Source organism: Amia ocellicauda, chromosome 3 (assembly GCF_036373705.1).
Source record: "Amia ocellicauda isolate fAmiCal2 chromosome 3, fAmiCal2.hap1, whole genome shotgun sequence".
Taxonomy (NCBI): domain Eukaryota; kingdom Metazoa; phylum Chordata; class Actinopteri; order Amiiformes; family Amiidae; genus Amia; species Amia ocellicauda.
The window spans coordinates 12,976,027-12,993,724 of NC_089852.1; the positions used below are offsets into that span (position 1 = coordinate 12,976,027).

At 42.8% G+C, this 17,698-nt stretch overlaps 1 protein-coding gene across 2 annotated transcripts in view; it reads right to left on the reverse strand.

The window, feature by feature from the left end:
- The window catches only part of flnba (filamin B a), a 100,663-nt gene that overhangs the window by 22,632 nt on the left and 60,333 nt on the right, over positions 1-17,698 (reverse strand). For both annotated transcript variants that reach the window (XM_066698233.1, XM_066698232.1), the window contains exons 10-26: positions 16,912-17,038; positions 14,388-14,524; positions 13,329-13,522; positions 12,534-12,647; positions 12,013-12,156; positions 9,950-10,073; positions 9,522-9,682; positions 9,180-9,270; positions 8,697-8,866; positions 8,412-8,529; positions 7,299-7,561; positions 6,311-6,908; positions 5,296-5,469; positions 4,627-4,789; positions 4,056-4,216; positions 3,236-3,403; positions 121-244 (exon numbers count right to left, since the gene is read on the reverse strand). In XM_066698233.1, coding sequence (XP_066554330.1) covers positions 121-244; positions 3,236-3,403; positions 4,056-4,216; positions 4,627-4,789; positions 5,296-5,469; positions 6,311-6,908; positions 7,299-7,561; positions 8,412-8,529; positions 8,697-8,866; positions 9,180-9,270; positions 9,522-9,682; positions 9,950-10,073; positions 12,013-12,156; positions 12,534-12,647; positions 13,329-13,522; positions 14,388-14,524; positions 16,912-17,038 — 3,031 coding nt within the window. The remainder of the gene's footprint in view (positions 1-120; positions 245-3,235; positions 3,404-4,055; positions 4,217-4,626; positions 4,790-5,295; positions 5,470-6,310; positions 6,909-7,298; positions 7,562-8,411; positions 8,530-8,696; positions 8,867-9,179; positions 9,271-9,521; positions 9,683-9,949; positions 10,074-12,012; positions 12,157-12,533; positions 12,648-13,328; positions 13,523-14,387; positions 14,525-16,911; positions 17,039-17,698) is intronic.

Here is a 17,698-nt window from a genome sequence, read left to right on the forward strand (position 1 = left end):
TTAATTGTAGGTTGGGCAGGTGTACGGAATAAAAAAAAAAAAGGCCAAAGTATGTTGTGAATCCAAGATTATTCAAAATGGAGATCAACCAGTCCTTACTGTATTTGACCTTGCTCTTACCTGCGAGGGATGTCCACGTCGGCATATTTGACGGCCACAGAGTAAGGACCCTCTGTGGAAGGAGTGTAGGCCACAGTGTGGGTCCCGTCACCATTGTCAGTGACTTCCACTGGCTCAGCCACACCTGGACATAAGCACAACACACTGGCCATTAATATGCTCTCTGAATACAAGGGCCGTTGGACAAGGCAGACAGATCTCTCTGGTATGAAGAAGAGTTAAACATTAAATTGTATGTCAGCTGAGGTAAAGACGAATTACTTTAAACAACAGGAATGCCACCAGAGTGAAGCATTGTTTCCTCAGCCCCTTTGAAACGACAATAAAGGCAATAAATAACTTTTTCATGGCACTCTCCCAACTGCTTTCCACCACTTTCATAAGCAACATTAAAATTTGACAATAATAACCCATCTGTACTATTTTCTGTCAAATGTTGAAAACAGAGGGATGAGTATGTAATTGAACATGAAACTCCATCACTGAGGCAATGGAAAGTCATTCTATTCAGAATTTGGTTCTGTTCATGTTATTTGTTTTTACACTAAGCCAAACTGCTTAAGTAATCAGAGGACCCTGCAGCCTTCAAGGACTGGACTCTAATAGTGCATTTTACATGTAATGTTTCAATTTAAAAGCCATACGCAATAATACATTAAGTAAATTAAACTCACCACTGATGATCAAAACAATTTTAATTATAAAAATCAATGTCTGAACACATGCATGCAATAGTACTGAAAATATTGACTGATTGACACCTCTGATTTGATGATGACATTAAAAAACACACAATCAAACCCTCCAACAAAAAGCATATTCTGTGCAAATGCAAATTAGAAGAACAAAAAAAAAAGCTTTGGTTTTCAAATAACTCAAAGGACTTCTAACACTTAAACCATACAATTGTTAAATAAATTGAGATTTGCAAATTACATTTTTTTATGTCAGGCTTTAAAATAACTCATGACTGCTTATGTTCCTAACCAGATACTGCATAAGACTTAACTGTATTACAACAGGACTTATTATAATCCTTAAGCCCCTTATTAAAAACTCCAGACGTTCTCTCAAGGTATATGTGTGTGAGTGTGGTGGAGATGGAGGTGGGGGGCGGGGAGTAATTGTCTCTGTATTAAAATAATTCAATTACAGAGGCAAGGAATTCATGAGAGGATAATTGAATGATTTGGATAAACGACATTATTATCTACTGTTTTAGTATTGCTCTCTCTAACAACACACACTGCTTTTGTTAACAGGACCTTCCTCCAATTTGTCACAATGTCACTTTCTCAGTTCTGGACCTTTGCCAAGGAGATCAAATCCTACTCTTAACAGACAACACAACTGGGGAAGAGCTTGATTTTCACCGCCTGTGCCCTTCCAACCTCTCTCTCTTCTCCAGGCTTCCTCCTGAGGTATTCATAGGTTCCCCATTGCCTTTCCGCAGTGGGTGCACATTCAGGAGAAGTGGGACTGAAAAATCCCTTTCACTTGGGAGCTGAGATAGATTTGAACTCTGATATGAGAAGCATCCTAAATCTGCTCACCCTCCTCAATGTTAATATTAATATTAGATCCGGCTTTTGATATAACATGAATACAGCTTAGTAAAGACACAGAATATGAATACCACTGAATGTGGATATTAAAGATGGCAACAGTGGTTCTACAGTAAATGTGTCAGTATGCTTCTGGACTAGTATTCCCCAGAACTCAGTCAGTGATATTGGGCTGAGTTATGTCCTACTGTACGATTTACCTTCCTTGAGGTGTGTTTTGGTGTTGAAAAGGTAGCGTGAGGATCCCCTGATTGTTGCCCTCAGTAGTGTGAAGCTGAAAGAGGACTGCAGCGGCAGAAGAGCCGAGCCGAGGAAAGAACCCTAACTCATGCAGGCAGCCTGTGCCAGAAGAAAGTTTGGAAATCATCTGCAGCTGTGTTTGCACCTAGACTAACCAAAGCCATTTTAACCTTATGAAAATACAGTATTAGTGAGCTTGTGCGTGTGCATATGTTTGTGTGTGTGGATTACCCTCTCATGATAGTTTACTGGTCCAAGGTCTTTTGAAGATTTTGAAGATCCTTACCTATGTGTCAGTATTTTGTTTTTGTCATCCAAATTTACCAGAAAATGTCATCGGGTGCAAGTAAAAAAAATAATAATAATAATATACCTAGGTGTCAATCTTTTGAGAAATTGCCCCTTTACTACTGAATTACATCAGTTACAACTAACAATACAGCTTCAACCTGCATTGTCTGTGTGATTGCAAGGGCAGCTCTGTTCCTTTAAAAAAATATATAATTAGGAATGTGACGAAAGATGCTTTCAAAAATTATTATATTTTTCCACCTTGTATGTTTGACACCTTGAAAAAGTCAAGTGTCATCTTGTTAAAGTTTACGTCTACAGACATATTTCAAAAATATATTGAATGAGTTTAAGGGGACTTTCAAGCAAAGTGTAGGCACAAGCATGCAGTATATTTTCATAAGGTAAACTTTGAGCTACTCAAAGCATAGTGTGGACTTTGGAGTTCCCCTCCACCCACTGTGAGTTCTGTGTCCTGTCATTCTGGAAAGCCTTAGAGCTCAGTGCTAGCTGCGAACCTGTACCCGCGTTGTCACCCTTGGGCTCGAGCTTAAAGAGATCCGTAAAGGCTTTCAGGTGACTGCGCCACGGCTGGGAGTCCATCTGGTCCGCTACAACAGAAAACTAACTGTCACAGGAAAGAGGTAAGGACCAGAGTCTATAATTCCCCCATTAACCACACTTCGGTGCCCTGGTTCAGCAGCCTCATCCACCACCTCTTGCAAGCTCTTATCAAAGGCCAGGTTTTAGACTATTTATTTGGACTATTTTCCCACTGACGAAAAATGCTTCAAATGCCGACAGATACTTCACAAGGTCAATTATGCAATTCCTTAAATGTATGTATGGAATTCCATGAATCAACCGACCACTATTGGAGGTTAATGTTAATCAAATGTCAGTTGACCTTTAATGCCACCATTATTGATCCAGACATTTTATTAGCTTTCCTTCAGCAGGGATACATTTCACAACAACTCAGGTAAATGTGAAATCCGTGTGTGCCCTGTGGTACAGACCTTTGGGGGCCAGCACGGCGACTGAGAGGGGGGCCACGCCAGCCTTGCTGCAGTCCACGGTGAATTGTTGAGGGATTTTGGCTCGGACCGCCGTGCCCAGGCCTGGCCCTGTAATCTTCACCTTGCTGGGGTCTACAATATCCTTCACTGGCACCTTGAAGGGGCTTCCTGCAGGGCACACAACAACAGGGTCAGTCAGCTTCAGCCAGCAAAAAACAGATCCTTGGTCCCCCTTCTCAGTGGAAGAACCTAATTTCAACTTTCTAGAATCACAGTGTAAAAGTATGTGCACAGTTTATAAAGCACAATAATATTACAAAATTAAAATTCTCTGCTTTGTGAACAGCAAGACACATCCATGTAACCATTACTGAGCATCACCTTTAGGAATTCTGTGGCCCATGACAGTTGCTTTCTTGGTTGAATTTTAAGTCCTCATGAGTAAGAAAAGTACACAAGACCATAGGAAATGACAACCACAAGCACTCAAATTGCATTCCTTCCCAATCCATCGGCCCAGGAGGGAAACCCCAGATATGGCTGTTCCACTGAGATCACATCTTTCATTAAAAAAAAAAAAAAAAAAAAAAACAGAAGCTGGAATTTGTTAGGGACCTTAGTATGGATCTTTAGTTCAGAAAGAACACAAATTAATCTTCACCATGTGTACTTTCAAAAAGAAAACCTACAATAGATGGATGTCTCACCACTGTATTGGGAGGCTTCAAAGGCCAAATCCATTCTCAGTAACAGCAGTTAGGGCTGCAGACTCAGCAGTTTGTTTTTGTCTTGCTGTTCTGACTCTTCAACCGTGGCCTACCTGGTATGTGTTGTCCTCCATAAGTGATGTTGACGTCATACAGTCCAGGGACATAGGGCGTGTATTCCACATTGCAGCTGCCGTCTTTGTTGTCTTTGCAGGACATCTTGGACTCAGAAGGTCCCTCCACAGTGATGCCCAAGCCTCCTATGCCTGCTCCTCTGTGGACACAAGACCAGTATTTCAATCATGGGAAGAACAATGGCAAAGCTTTGAGAGCTGTTATGGATGTCAGAGTTGCACTGTCTGAGTCTGAAAGACCCCCCTCCCAGCCCAGGGGGTTACTTTAAATTTGCAGATTTGTTTTTAATAGTCTGGTAGGGCACAATGAAATAAGGTCCCAGAACACACAAGTGTAAAAACAAATGATAAGGTACTGCTATGCTAAAATGCCTGGAATGGGTGGGCAACATTATACTGTGTAATATAAAATGTTAATGTTAAAATGTTAATCTGTGTCTGAGAAGCAACTGGTCAATGATCCCTTAGAAAGGGCAGTATAAATCTACAATCCATGGGAGTTGAATGCAGCAGCTGTGGAAGGTGAAGCACAGTGATCGGACAGGCTCACCTGGTGACAATAGAGAACTTGTTGGGCTGCTCTGTCAGGGCCTCCTTGAGCCCAGGGCCCTTGGCCAGCACCCGAGAGGGGTCACAGCCCTCCTTCACATCCACCTGAAAGGGGCTCTTGGGCACAGGGACATCATCGTACAGCACTTCAACACTGTGCAGCCCTGATATAAAACACGGCAAAACTGAGTCACTAGACAGAACAGCAAGACACACAACTCTACACTAACATAGTATCACTGTACCCCAGTGATGAGGCAGGTTAAATGCAATTTGAATGTGATGAAATTCACAGTGGACAGGTGATGTATTCATGGACTTGACTGTACAGCACATGACCCATCACACATAGAACTAGAAAATTGTGATTATAAGCTATTATATCCCTCCTCAGAGCGGGCTGTGAATCTGTCCTCTTTAAAACTACCCAAATCTGCTGCAGCCTGCACGTCCAGAGGCCTGTGTTTGGGTACAGTGTGGGGTTAGGATGAGGGTTACTGAAGGTCGGCATTTTGCATAGAGGTACTCCAGGTGCTAGAGAGTTTTTAAGTGGGTGAATCTTAATACAGGCTCTCATGATTGAACAGCTTTACTGGCCAATACGTTCATTTCACTTTTAAAGATGAGACAATGCAATGGCCCAAACCACCCAGGCGGTGTTGCCCCGTACCATTCTCGAAGGGCGTGTACTCGACAGCGTAGGTTCCATCGGCCTTGTCCTTGATCAGGCAGTCTGTCTTGGCACCTGAGGGGTTTTTGATGTTCGCCTTGATGTGATTCCCACCCACCTTGGTCAGGGCATGAGCGTCCACAGTGAAATCAGTGGTGGCTTCCCGGAATACTCCTGCATCACAGAATATAGTGACAACATTCATACTCCGCTCTCACAAGATATAATGGAACTGCCCTCTAAAGATAAGGTGGCAGCATTACTTAGATCACGTTCATGGAAATTAAATTGGTCTCTCACTCGACCATAATTCTAAAAATAATAAATAAAAAATGAGAAAAACTAATCAATACCATTTCTAAAAAGTTAAATGAGATTTTGATCCCTTAATAAAATGCTCCAAACAATGGTTTAAAGGTTAGCAGTTAAGGACTCCACCTCGAAACAATTACCATTTGCAAATGTCACCGCCAAGGGCAACTTTCTTTCTTCCTGCTTTACTGAGCACAGGATTAGTGTCAACAGCGTATTTCAGAATTGAGGGCAATGTCCAGGGAATTTCTGAAAGATGTTTTATTTGTTTAAAAGGTTTTGTATCCCCACCAGCCACCCCCACCCCCCCAAAACAAACCCACTGAAGAGATCTCACAGAAAGATGTCTGAAGCGCTTACATCAGCCATCGTCATAGAAACAGCAAAAACAAGAAAAGCCGTGATGACAGGCTGAGTGCGCCATGTCTTTAAACATGTAATTAAAATTAGCTTTACAACTACATGTGCGGTTAATCATACTCAATATAAATGTTGTGTATACTTAAGTGGAGACTGATTATAGAAACACTTTCATTTCAGAAAGTATAACAGCAGGATTTTTTGGACCAGATGGACTGACAGGATTTACATATTTCTCGTTATGTAAACTGTTTGCCCTTCCACAATATATGTTCCACAACACCATAATTCACACTAGCAAGCACCATTGTAAGAAAATTCAGTAAAGTAACATAATTCATACCTTCTCCCTCTACTCCAGAGCCATAAACCTTGACCTTGCTTGTATCGACAGCTGGGTCCACTTGCACCTTAGCGGGGAAATTTGGCACAGTTTTGCCACCGTACTTCAGCAGCAGGGTGTACATGCCGGCAGTGAGGGGTACATAGGTGACATCGTGGGTGCCGTCTGCATTGTCCTGGATCTTGGTTTCGGCCTTGGCCCCAGTGTCCGACACGGCCTCCATGGCTAGCTGGCCGGGCCCGGCCTTGGCACAGTCCACGTTAAGGAGGCCTGGCTCTCCTACCTTGCCACGCTGCAGCCCCGGGCCTGCCGCCAGCACTTTGGAAGGGTCAAAGGGCAGCTGGACATCCGCTTTGAAGGGGGAGCCAGGAATGTGAACCTCCTCAAACAGAATATTGACCAGGTACTCCCCAGGCTCCGTTGGCAGGTAGGACACAGAGCAGGTGCCATCCCCGTTGTCTGAGCACTCAATCTTGGCCTCACAGGGCCCTTCCACCGTCAGGCCCAGCCCTCCAGTACCAGCACCCTTGGTGTCAATTGTGAACTCAGCTGGGTTCCCTACCAGACCTCCCTTCAGGCCCGGGCCATAAGCCTTCACCTGCAGGACAACCACGGCAAACCCAGAAGTGTCAATTGTCTGTGCATGTGAATATTCTCTGCTGCACAGTAGTTATTAGATTTATTAGTACTCCTGTAGTACAAATGCATTTAATTTTCACCATGAACGGAACCAAAAGAACACAACGATATGAAATTTAGTACAAGCCATGCTGCATATATACTGCTGAATACATTATTTTATAACCTGGAGTCATGAAGGGTATCTGCCCTTTCAATCTTTTTTTTTTTTTACTGCTGCACTCCGAGCTAATTTGTTCATTACAGTGTTAACATTAAAATAACATTTGCAAATATAATGCATCAGCTGTAATTTACCAAGCACTATAAGGTTTGAACTGCAGCTGCAAAGAGCAGGCAAAGCACGTACCTTGCTGGGGTCGGGGGGGAGAGAGGCCTCCACAGGGAAGGGGCTCCCTGGCACTGGGCTGCCATCATAGCTGATGTCCACTGTGTAGAAGCCCTCCTCCTTTGGCACGTACTTCACCAGGCTGCAGTCCTTCCCGGGAAGGGCCTCAACAGTGCAGGGTACTGCTTTGCTGGCCGGGCTGGTGATCTGGACGTCCAGCTTGCCCTGGCCTCCGGCCCCCTTCGTATTCACAGCAAACTCCTGGTCCTGGCCCACTTCCACCCCTGCAACAAAACCACACCATGAGCCAGGTGGTTTTAGGGTCTTCACTTCTTCCTCCCCTAAAGCCCTTAATTGAGGGCAATATTCGACCACATGGGCTTGCTCTTTCGGACCATTTTGCAACATTCTGACCTGATATCTTATTGTTACTCACCGTAATGTGTGGATTCTAAATTTGATCATCATCATCATAATCATCATCATGATAACAACAGAAAAAAGTTTAATTGCAGACAGGTTTCGGTGTTTTCAATTAAGAGCGCAGTGCAGGGTGCAACTGCAGGCTAGTGAGGTAATTAAATCATAATTGGCTGCCTGCTTTGTTTTCCACTACCCTCAGCAGAGGTCTTATCATGCAGATGGTTGAAGTTCATGGAAAAACACAGATGCAGACAATGCCTCGCAGATTTAATTGTTACAGAACACCCTGATGAAGGCACGCAAGTGCTGAATTAATAATTTGGGATTGTATTTTGAGTGTACGGTCTTCTGTCTTATAGTACATTGTTCCCGCTGACCTGCACCTCATCTACATTACTGGTGTGCATACTTTCTTTTGTATTGAAAACAAAAGCAAAGCAAACCGAAAAGGAACCCAAACAAACAAAAAAACAGGAAAATAAATCTGATTAGAAAGTCTGATTCAGACCACCTCTCCAGGCGGAGAGGCAATTAACCTTCCACTGTACAGATAACACAATTCAGCAATGCAGATATAGCTGGGGCCATTAAAACTTCTTCAATAGCCAAACCAGTAGGGCAGGTGACTAGTTACTGAATCAGCAGCTGAGTAGCTACTTTTATGAAATAGCTTGATCAAGATGTATAGATTGAAAAACAAACACTACTCACTGCTCTCAAGGCCATCGACTTTAATCTTGTCAAGGTCCAGAGGGGCTGCCACCCCTACATTGAAGGGACTTTTTGGGATGGGGTCACCACCATAGGTCACCGCGACCCCCAGATTCCCCTGGAGGGAAATGAAAATTATATGACTTACCAGGAATTATATGCTACATGAACAGTACAAATCTTTGTTCTTAATCTTCTAAAGAAAATATCAAAATATAATGTTCCACAGTTACTCTAAGAAACCAGTCTAGCACCACCCACCAACCAAGAGTCCCGAGTCCCTACCTGCTGGACAGGAGTGTATTTAACCGTGTGGGAGTAGTCATAGTTGTCGATGATGTCAAAGTCACGGACTGGTTCTCCTTTCGCAGCCCCAGTGAACTGCACATCGACGGGGGCCTTGCCCGCCCCCTTGGTGAACACAGTGAAATGGGTGGGCTTTCCACTTTCCACGCCTGGTGGGACACAGGAGAAAAGTGGGTTAATTGAATGACCATATTCAAAGACTGATTTGCCTGGAAATAGAACTATGTGAAAAGAGTGAAAAAAAAAAAAAAAACTAACCGCAGAAAACAAAACAAAAAAACAACCATAAAAAAAAAAAAAAAAGTGTTATTTCCCTGTACAGGCCAAATGAAAGTAACGTTTTGGGGGGTATTCAATGATAAAGAAGAATAACCTAGGTGTGAAAAACAAATATTGTATGCAGAAGAGTTGAAACGAGTCCTGTGGAAATGAATAAGGAGTCACCACAACAGGAGCTCTCACCTGAGCAGCCTAGACCAGGTCCCTCTGCCTTCACCTTGGAGGCGTCATGCGAGGGCTCCACTTTAACCCTGAATGGACTGGCAGGAATTTCCTACAGAAAGAAATTAAATGCAGTACCGAGGCTTATACACTGGACAGAAGACTGTTTGACCGAAGTTGGTAGAGCAACAGTGCTTTTAAGTCACACTGGAAGGCAATAAAAATATACATCATCTTAGCCTTCCTCTTGTTTAATTTAAATTCTGCAATCATAAACTGATACAGCTAAAACAAATATGTATACAAGCAGTGGAAAAAACAATTTGACTGGTCTTATTAAACACTGTTACACGCAACACTGACCTCCCCAGCGAAGAGCACTTTAATGGTGAAGCGGCCAGCCCCAGGAGGGGTGTACTTCACAGTGATGGTGTCATTAGCATTGGGGATGATGTCAAAGTCAATGTCCTCCTCTTTATCACTGATGACGTTGGCATCACACTTGATGCCAACACTGACATCACCTACAGACAAATTGGAGACAATTTGGCCTTATTGTGGACACACTTATAACAAAGTAGCAAGCACACCCCTAATATCTATTACTGACCCACACTCCACCCTCCTTTGTCCCACAAAGCCTGTCATCTGCAGGAAACTAAGACAAAACTAGTAGTAAACAATGGACTTTTGGTATAAAAAGGGTAAAGAAACGTTTCATAGTTCATTGTTACAAAAAATAAAAACACTACTACTAATTAATGAATACTAATATGAAAAGGGGGTTTTACCTTCACCAGCCTCAGTGCAGTCCACAGTGAAGTGCGTCGGTTCATTGGCCTTCAGTCCTGTCCTCTCCACTCCAGGTCCAAACACCTTCACCTTGTGTGGGTGGCTGCCTTTCCCAATATTCACCTGCAACAACACCACCACAATTGGACTGCTGAACCACAGACAACCACAGCAGCCATTCTGTTCCTGCTCCCATCTCCCTGGCCCACAATCTGCCCACCTGTCACCACTGAGCACTGCCACCCCACCCCTTTCGAGAACGCTTTCAAAATATTAAATTTTGAAGTTTTTTAATTCAGACAGCGAAGAGAATTAAGGAGCAACAGGGGATTCTACATGAAAGAAAGGGGCTAAAATGTGATTACCCAGAATTAACAGATTTTCAGTAAAAGCAGGTTAGAATACGGAAGGAATGGAATCAACATGGAGAATTCCTGACTGGTCTCTGCCTCTTCCAGTCACTTATGTTATCTCAGGATATCATAAGTGTTTCACAAAGAGGGCAATAATGTGGGAGATCTATTATTGATTCAATTTATTATAGTCAGAATAATTAGTAGGGGTCAATGTAAGACTCTGAAGCAGTGTTGAGCAACCTGACGTGTGTGGCCATGACAGTAACTTGAGGGGCAAACAGTTAACAAGATCAATTAACTAAAGCTGGATTACACCATCATGGGCAAAACAGATAGGAATCATTTTTGTCTTCAAAGGCCAGGTGAAACTCACAAGCCACAAGTTGCTCAACACTGCTCTGAATTGATTGACTACAACTGATTGCTTCACGTTTCACTATCATACAGGTTAGTTTAGACAACATAACAGCCCAAGATAAGACACAAACAAGTTCTGACAGATGTCTGTTAGTAAGATTTATTTTAAGGCAAAAGGTATTGTTAATCAGTTATAAATTGAAAAAGGACAGAAATCATAAAATCTAAATTCTTGTGCTGTTACGAAGCCATTTAACAAGTTCAATTAACAAGGAATAAACATTCATGAAGTAGAGTCTTTGACTTGTGGGTTGTCTGATGCTGTTGTCCTTTTTCGTCATTGTAAACCTGGTTGCTGTTGTGGTCTTGGGAAACCAAAGTTCAAACATTTTTTTGAATACTTTACAAAAGCAAAAGAGTGGCCTGCTGCATTGGTCTTTGCTTTGCAAAAGAGGGCTGTCATTGGCTGTGGAAGGTGCAAAGAAAACAGTCATTGGGGGTTAATTGAAGGGCCTTGTCCCTCGTTTGGCAGACCATCCGTCCTGCATCCACAGGCTCAGCCATTGGGTTTCCAACATGGTTTGAAAGGCACAGTCTCTTCTTCAGTAATAAAACGCAGTCCACCCGTAAGCAAGCAAGACTTCTCTTCAGGGCAGTGAAGATGAGCTTGATTGAAGATTGTCATTTATACTGAACTGAAATGCACTGCTTTGTGTACTATTTTCAGACCAAGAAAACCAATCCTATCCCAAGGTGTGCAACCTCTCCCAAGATCAACACTGAACAGAAAAACATCTCACCCCCTTTCCCTGAAACCAGCATAATCTCTCTCTCCCTCTCTCCCTCTGGGTTACAATGTTACTTGTTCACGGTTACAAAATGTTTTGTGACACTTCACATAACTTAAACACTCATGATTGATTTAAATTATCCTTGGAATACAATCCATTCACTTATTCTCAAGACCCTCATAGGCAGCATAGCACTTCAAATAAAACACCTTAATGCACAGTTACAGATATAATGCAATTAAATATTTGGCTTGACTCATCCGAATCAGCCTGCTTGTCATTAGCTAAAATACTTGATCACAGGCTCTTCATAGGCACACACACTGATGGTAAATTGATTAGGCCCATTGTATTAATATTAATTAAAATACAACACCCTTATCACAGTACATAATCAATATACCTGCTGTGACAAAAAACAAGTTTGAATTTACAATAATAACACCTTGTGGTTAGTGTTTTACCAGCCTAAGCTGACCAGGTTCGACGCTCCTGCATAAAGGTCTTAACCACAATGAGAGGCGACTTCAGGGGTGTTAGCTGTGGGTCGGGCCTTACCCTGAAGGGGCTGTTGGGCACATTGACCCCTCCCCAGGCCACAGCGACGGTGTGCTTGACTGGCGAGGTGGGGGTGTAGGAGCAGGCATAGGTGCCGTCCCCGTTGTTTTTCACCTTGACGTTGATAGGTTCTCCTTCGACATTCTGGGAGGGAAACAAAAGAGCAGCTTTTTGTTTTAAAAAAAGGGTTGTCCAGGATCAGCAGAATCAGAAATATGCTTTTGCCAGGGCTGTTCCCTTTCTTGGGACGGACACAGGCGTTACCTCAGGGTTCACAAACCTAGCACCGCCGCATTTTGTAAATGCATTAGCCTCCCCATACCTCCTGCTGGCATTCCTATACCTGAAGGAAAGAATTGCCATTGCCTGTTGTGTCTACTTCACAGTTAGGGAACTTCCTATGACGGTAGTGCAGCTACAATCTCATTTGACATCTTTTGCTTAGCATTCAATCCCAGCATGAACACACACAGACAGAAAAAGTCTTGTGTTTGGTCTAATAGATAGGGAGTGTTTCTTACTTGGGCAAAGATCTTAAGAGGAGCGTTCCCAGCATCCATAGCATCCACTGTGAACTCGGCTGGCTTGTTGATGATGCAGCCGGACTTTTCCAGGCCTGGACCATAAGCTTTCACCTGAAATACAGGGCAAGACACTTACTTAGGCAATCATCCAGTGTGTATATATATGATTCATTCAGTGCCACAGTAAGATTCATCTTAGACTGGCAAAAGACAAAAAACATCTGTAAATGAAGGAGTTGTGGATGCTGGGATTAAAGCAAAGGCTATGAAGGCAGGTTGTTATGCACACATAAAGAACAGTAAAGATTACGCCAATGCTCTGTGCTCATGTCTAACGGACTGTGGCATTGAGGGTTGTATATAACAAGGCAGAGCAGTACATGACGGTGTGTGGAATAAAAAGAAAGTCCATAAAGAATTTGTTAGGATTCACTACCACAGGAATGATTTTAAGTGTTGCTGTTCTTTAGGGGTCCCCAGTCGTGGTCCTGGAGAGCCCTAGCCCAGTAGGTTGTCAAGCTCTCTGTAAACCACTGACACTCTCCGAAGTCTGAAAAGTAGTTTAATTTCTTCTATTATGACAATAATTTGACAAATGGGTCAGTTAAGCACTGGGGTTGAAAGAAAAACCTGAAGAAAATGTGACCCTCTAACACTAGCATAGAGAGCCCCCTGCCATGCATTATTAAAAACAGACATTTGACATTGACACATTTGACCATTGTAAGAGACAGGCTGTGGTTGTATTCACAGAGCGCAGTGCAGAATTTGGAGAAGAGGTGTCACACTTGCCTGCTCTGGTCTGGAGGTGCCACTGTCTGGCACAATTTGGGCCATGAAGGGACTGTCCTCGATGTCCTCATCGTCACACATGACATGCACAGCATACTCCCCTGGCTCCGTGGGCCAGTACCGGACATTACACGATCCGTCATTCTGGTCATCGCACTCGATCTTGGCCTGAGAAGGACCCTCGATAGCAAAGCCTGCCAGACATACACCTACAGGTCAGAGCAGCTCTCTCCCTGTTTCACTGTCTCATTCAGACAGTCACAGATCACTCAGTTTTGACAACCTAATGATTAATCCAGTATATATTATTTGATGTTCTATCAATCACAGAGACGTTCAGATCCAATTATGTAAAATTGTTGTGTATTAGTACACTGTAAACAGAGTTTTCCATTTTGACATTCTGAGCTCTCTACGGCTGTGTGTTGCTTCTACCAAAACGTGGATGGTCTTGTTTTGATCAGTAGACTGTCTGGTTCCAGAATGTCATAATTGCCAATATTTTCTGAGACTTTGTATTGCTACTCAGACCAAGAATCCCCCCACCCCCCACTTCAGAATGTGCAGCGTAAATGCAAGGGGGGTATAAAAAACACATTTTTCACATGAGTGAATGCTTCACATCATTAGAAAGGGTACCAGCAAGACCATCATGACTAAAACCCTGTACTTTAAAACATACCAGACTAACAGCCAAATTAACTACAGATCTTAATTCAGAAGCAAGTAGTGCATCACTTTCAACTATATTATAATATTATACGGTCTCATTATCAGAGGAGCTCGGGTTTTTTCAATTTCCAGAAGTAAAAGCCCAAAGTCCAATAACATCCGTTACCAATTTGGAAAACAAATAATACACAAAAGTTGTAGTAAAAAGGCAGTGATTGCTGTCCTGCTGATTTTCTTCAAGCCACATCTCTTCTATGGGCTTCCTGGTGCACAGCTCCCTTTTCTGTCTGGCTTTGGCCTTCTCTTACTTTGCCTTGTCTGTGTTTTCACACACCTTCTCTACATACAAAAAAGTGGTAACAGAAGTACAGGACACTACACACTCACCTAATGTTCCCACCTCAGTCCCCACAGATTCTACCACAAATTCGGCCGACTTGCCCACCACTCCACCTTCCAGGCCGGGACCCCAGGCCCGGATTTTCTGCAGCCCAGATTCAGGGCCTACTTGGACCTCGAAGGGACTGTAGGAGAGAGAACTCCCGGTCAAAGCTCATGCCGAACTGATCCCAAACCCAGCAGGCCCCAACACCCAAGAAGTCCATATTTGGACTTTACAATTCAGGCTATGTAAATATAGTTACACTGCTCATTCTAGAGTGTGGAGATTGTCTTTTTGTTGTTTGTTTGCTTGTACGTTTTCATGGTTCGTCAGCAGGCAGATGAAAAGATACGAAAAAGAGAACCTCAAATTGTTGATAGTGATGGGAAATTTAGTGAACAAAGGAGTTGTAAGTGAGACAGAACCCACAGGCCCCTACACAACAGGAGTAAAGGTGTAGCACAGTGTTTTGGGCGTCTTCAGATACTCAGAGCTCATCCGTGTCTTTGCAGGACTATGAGGGTACAGAACTGTTACTGGAGAGGTGTTCTGCAGTGCAAGGTGAGCTTTGAGGAAAATGGTGCGGTTTTGTTTCTACTGGCTTGAAGGGAACACAATCGATATGGGTGTGCTGCACTGAGAGAGACAAGCAAAGGACCTGAAACAGCTTTACAGCAGAAGGCTGAATGGACTCATACAGGTCCGGCCACATCAACAAAGTTACCAAACTGTACTCCCCTGTTTCAGGTAATACAAGTTCTGAGTATCTTGTGATCAATAAAGTCACTAAGGCAGGTCCACAAATGTTGTAAAATGTCATATTTCAGTATAGGACAGCATTAGGGAAACAGTCTGGAACATTATGAGTGTAAAATGCCTTACTCATATCTGTGTAATGTAACAATAAATCAGTCCTTTTGTCCTTTCTTCTTTATCATTAGTGAGCACAATACAATTGGAATACCTAGATTGTAATCAAGTAACCAAAATTTTAGGATATTTGCCATTGGCTTTACACTTAGTGTATCAGACAAAACTGAGACTTTTTAAAAGTTGTTCAAATGAAAGAAGTTCAGGTGTGTAATTGATATTTTACTTTGTAGAATATTTTCTTTGGTTTTCTGAAAACTCTTTAAACTTGCCAAAATACAAAGCCAATTAACAATAAATCACTTCCAGATTAGGATAACTAATTAAGAAAAAGTTACAATAACGATACCCAACAACTTTTATCTGTAGAGGAATAGCATGAAAAAATACAAAACACAAATCTGAAGCCAAATTAAACAGATACAAGAAATTAAGACGTATAAGGCCCTGTGTCATGAAAGCTCTGTGGAAAGGAGGCAGGCCGAGTGAGATGCAGAGGTTTGTCAATGTGGGTTTTTGGTGTGCCCCAGCGTTACTGCAAATGGCTACCTCAATCACCAACCATGATCTCGCATAATGGCTGTGCTGAATACCATCACCTGGGACTCTAGTAGCAGCCTCCCTGTCTGCATTAAACATCCCAGGTGCTCCTAACCCAGAGTTCACAGCGCCTGACCCAGCCTCCCGCCTGCTTAAGGCTTCTCTAATGAAGACGTGGAAAATTATCGCTTATTGCAGCATTGCGTTATTTTATAAGCTTTCCTGCTCTGTTTTGTTGTAAAATATATATATATATATATATATATATATCCATGCACTGTAAAAATGACTTAATTTCCTTATGATTACCCCCCCCGACCACCTCCAAGAAAAAAGAATGAAAAAGCACCCCATTTCTAACCCATTTGCTCATTAAATTAATCCTACTGAATTTACTACTCCACATTTATCAGCCTTGCCTCGGCAGCTCTGGATAATGTAATGAGCTTCACACAGAGCTCATACATTAATGGCTGTCGGTGGAGGTCCCCTGTGCCCCTGTACTGAGGACCCCAGAGCCGTCACTCCATGAGTTAACCCCTAACCCGGAGAGTTCATGCTGCACAACAACAAGCATCCACACTTCTCTGGATTTAAAGATGATGTAAAGTATTTAGCAAAGCATGCTGTAATAAGAAAAATACACGTTTATAGCAACTTGCATACTAAAACCTGATATACTGAGTGTTCTGGTGGGAAATCTTTGCAAAATGTGAATAGCTGTGATGTAAATTAAGCTGATTCATTTGTATATGTGTGTTGAAATATTTTTTTTTTTTTTTAAACTAGTATTGGAGCAAGCACCCTTAACTGATAGTGAAACTTTCCTCATTTACTGTGTATTGGAGCGTATTTTATGGGAATGGAAAGAATACAGGAATTGATACATTTGTTACTCGTCCAGATCTCATTATTACCACTTCATAGCCTTGTTGTAGAGATAGGGGTTATAATATAAGTTACACATTCTAGTGCAGGATACTTCATATAAAATCGAAAGAAAAAAAAAAGCTTTATCAGAAGTGTTCTCTGACCAATACATCAAATAAATACATACAAATATCAGACTTGTATATACCAGTGCAATGGTCATCTAAAGGAAGCTGTGTAGTCTCTCACCTCTTGGGAATGTGCTGGCCAGCCCAGGTGATGGACACAGAGTGCTTGCCCGGGGAGTGGGGGTAATACTCAAAAGCGTTCACTCCATCCTGAATCTCCTTCTGCTTCACGGGCTCCTCCAGGCCTTCTGCAGGGCACAAAACATTCAACAAGAAAGTCAGGCCTGTCAAAACATCTCCCGCCAGCAGGTCCATTAATCACACAGGCTGACAACTCGCCAGCTCACAGTTCTGCCTGCTCCATCTGGGGCGAGAAACATTCCCCCTGCCTGCCACTCAGACCCCTTGCCCCAAACTGTCCTCACCAATGCCCCCGCCAAGACTGAGAACTACTTAATTTCAATCTTACAGGGACTTGGCAAAGCATAGAAAGCCTTGACGATGATGAAGACAGCTGCTCCGTGGCTGAATATTGTGCAGAGGAAGTAGAGCTGGCATTATTGAGAGAGCAGATTCTGGACACTTGACTTGATCCCCAAGGTAAAAGCAGCAACATGATTAATGTAGTAAGAAAGGAGGTCTTGGATAGTGAAGCTTTGGATGGTGAAATTGGCTTCCACCTTTAGCACAAGATCCTATACAGCGTCTTGTGTTTATCTTAAAGTATTGGAGCTACAGACACACCAAAACCCAGCTCTGTTTATGGTTTATTTAAAGGAGTCTGGGCAGCATCCCAGTGGTGACCAGTGGGCCAGGACATCTAAATGGATTCTCCTTGAAGCACTGTGCTCCACTCCTAGCTCTGTGGCCATACTTTTGTGGTTGATGCACAAATGCTCAATATAACA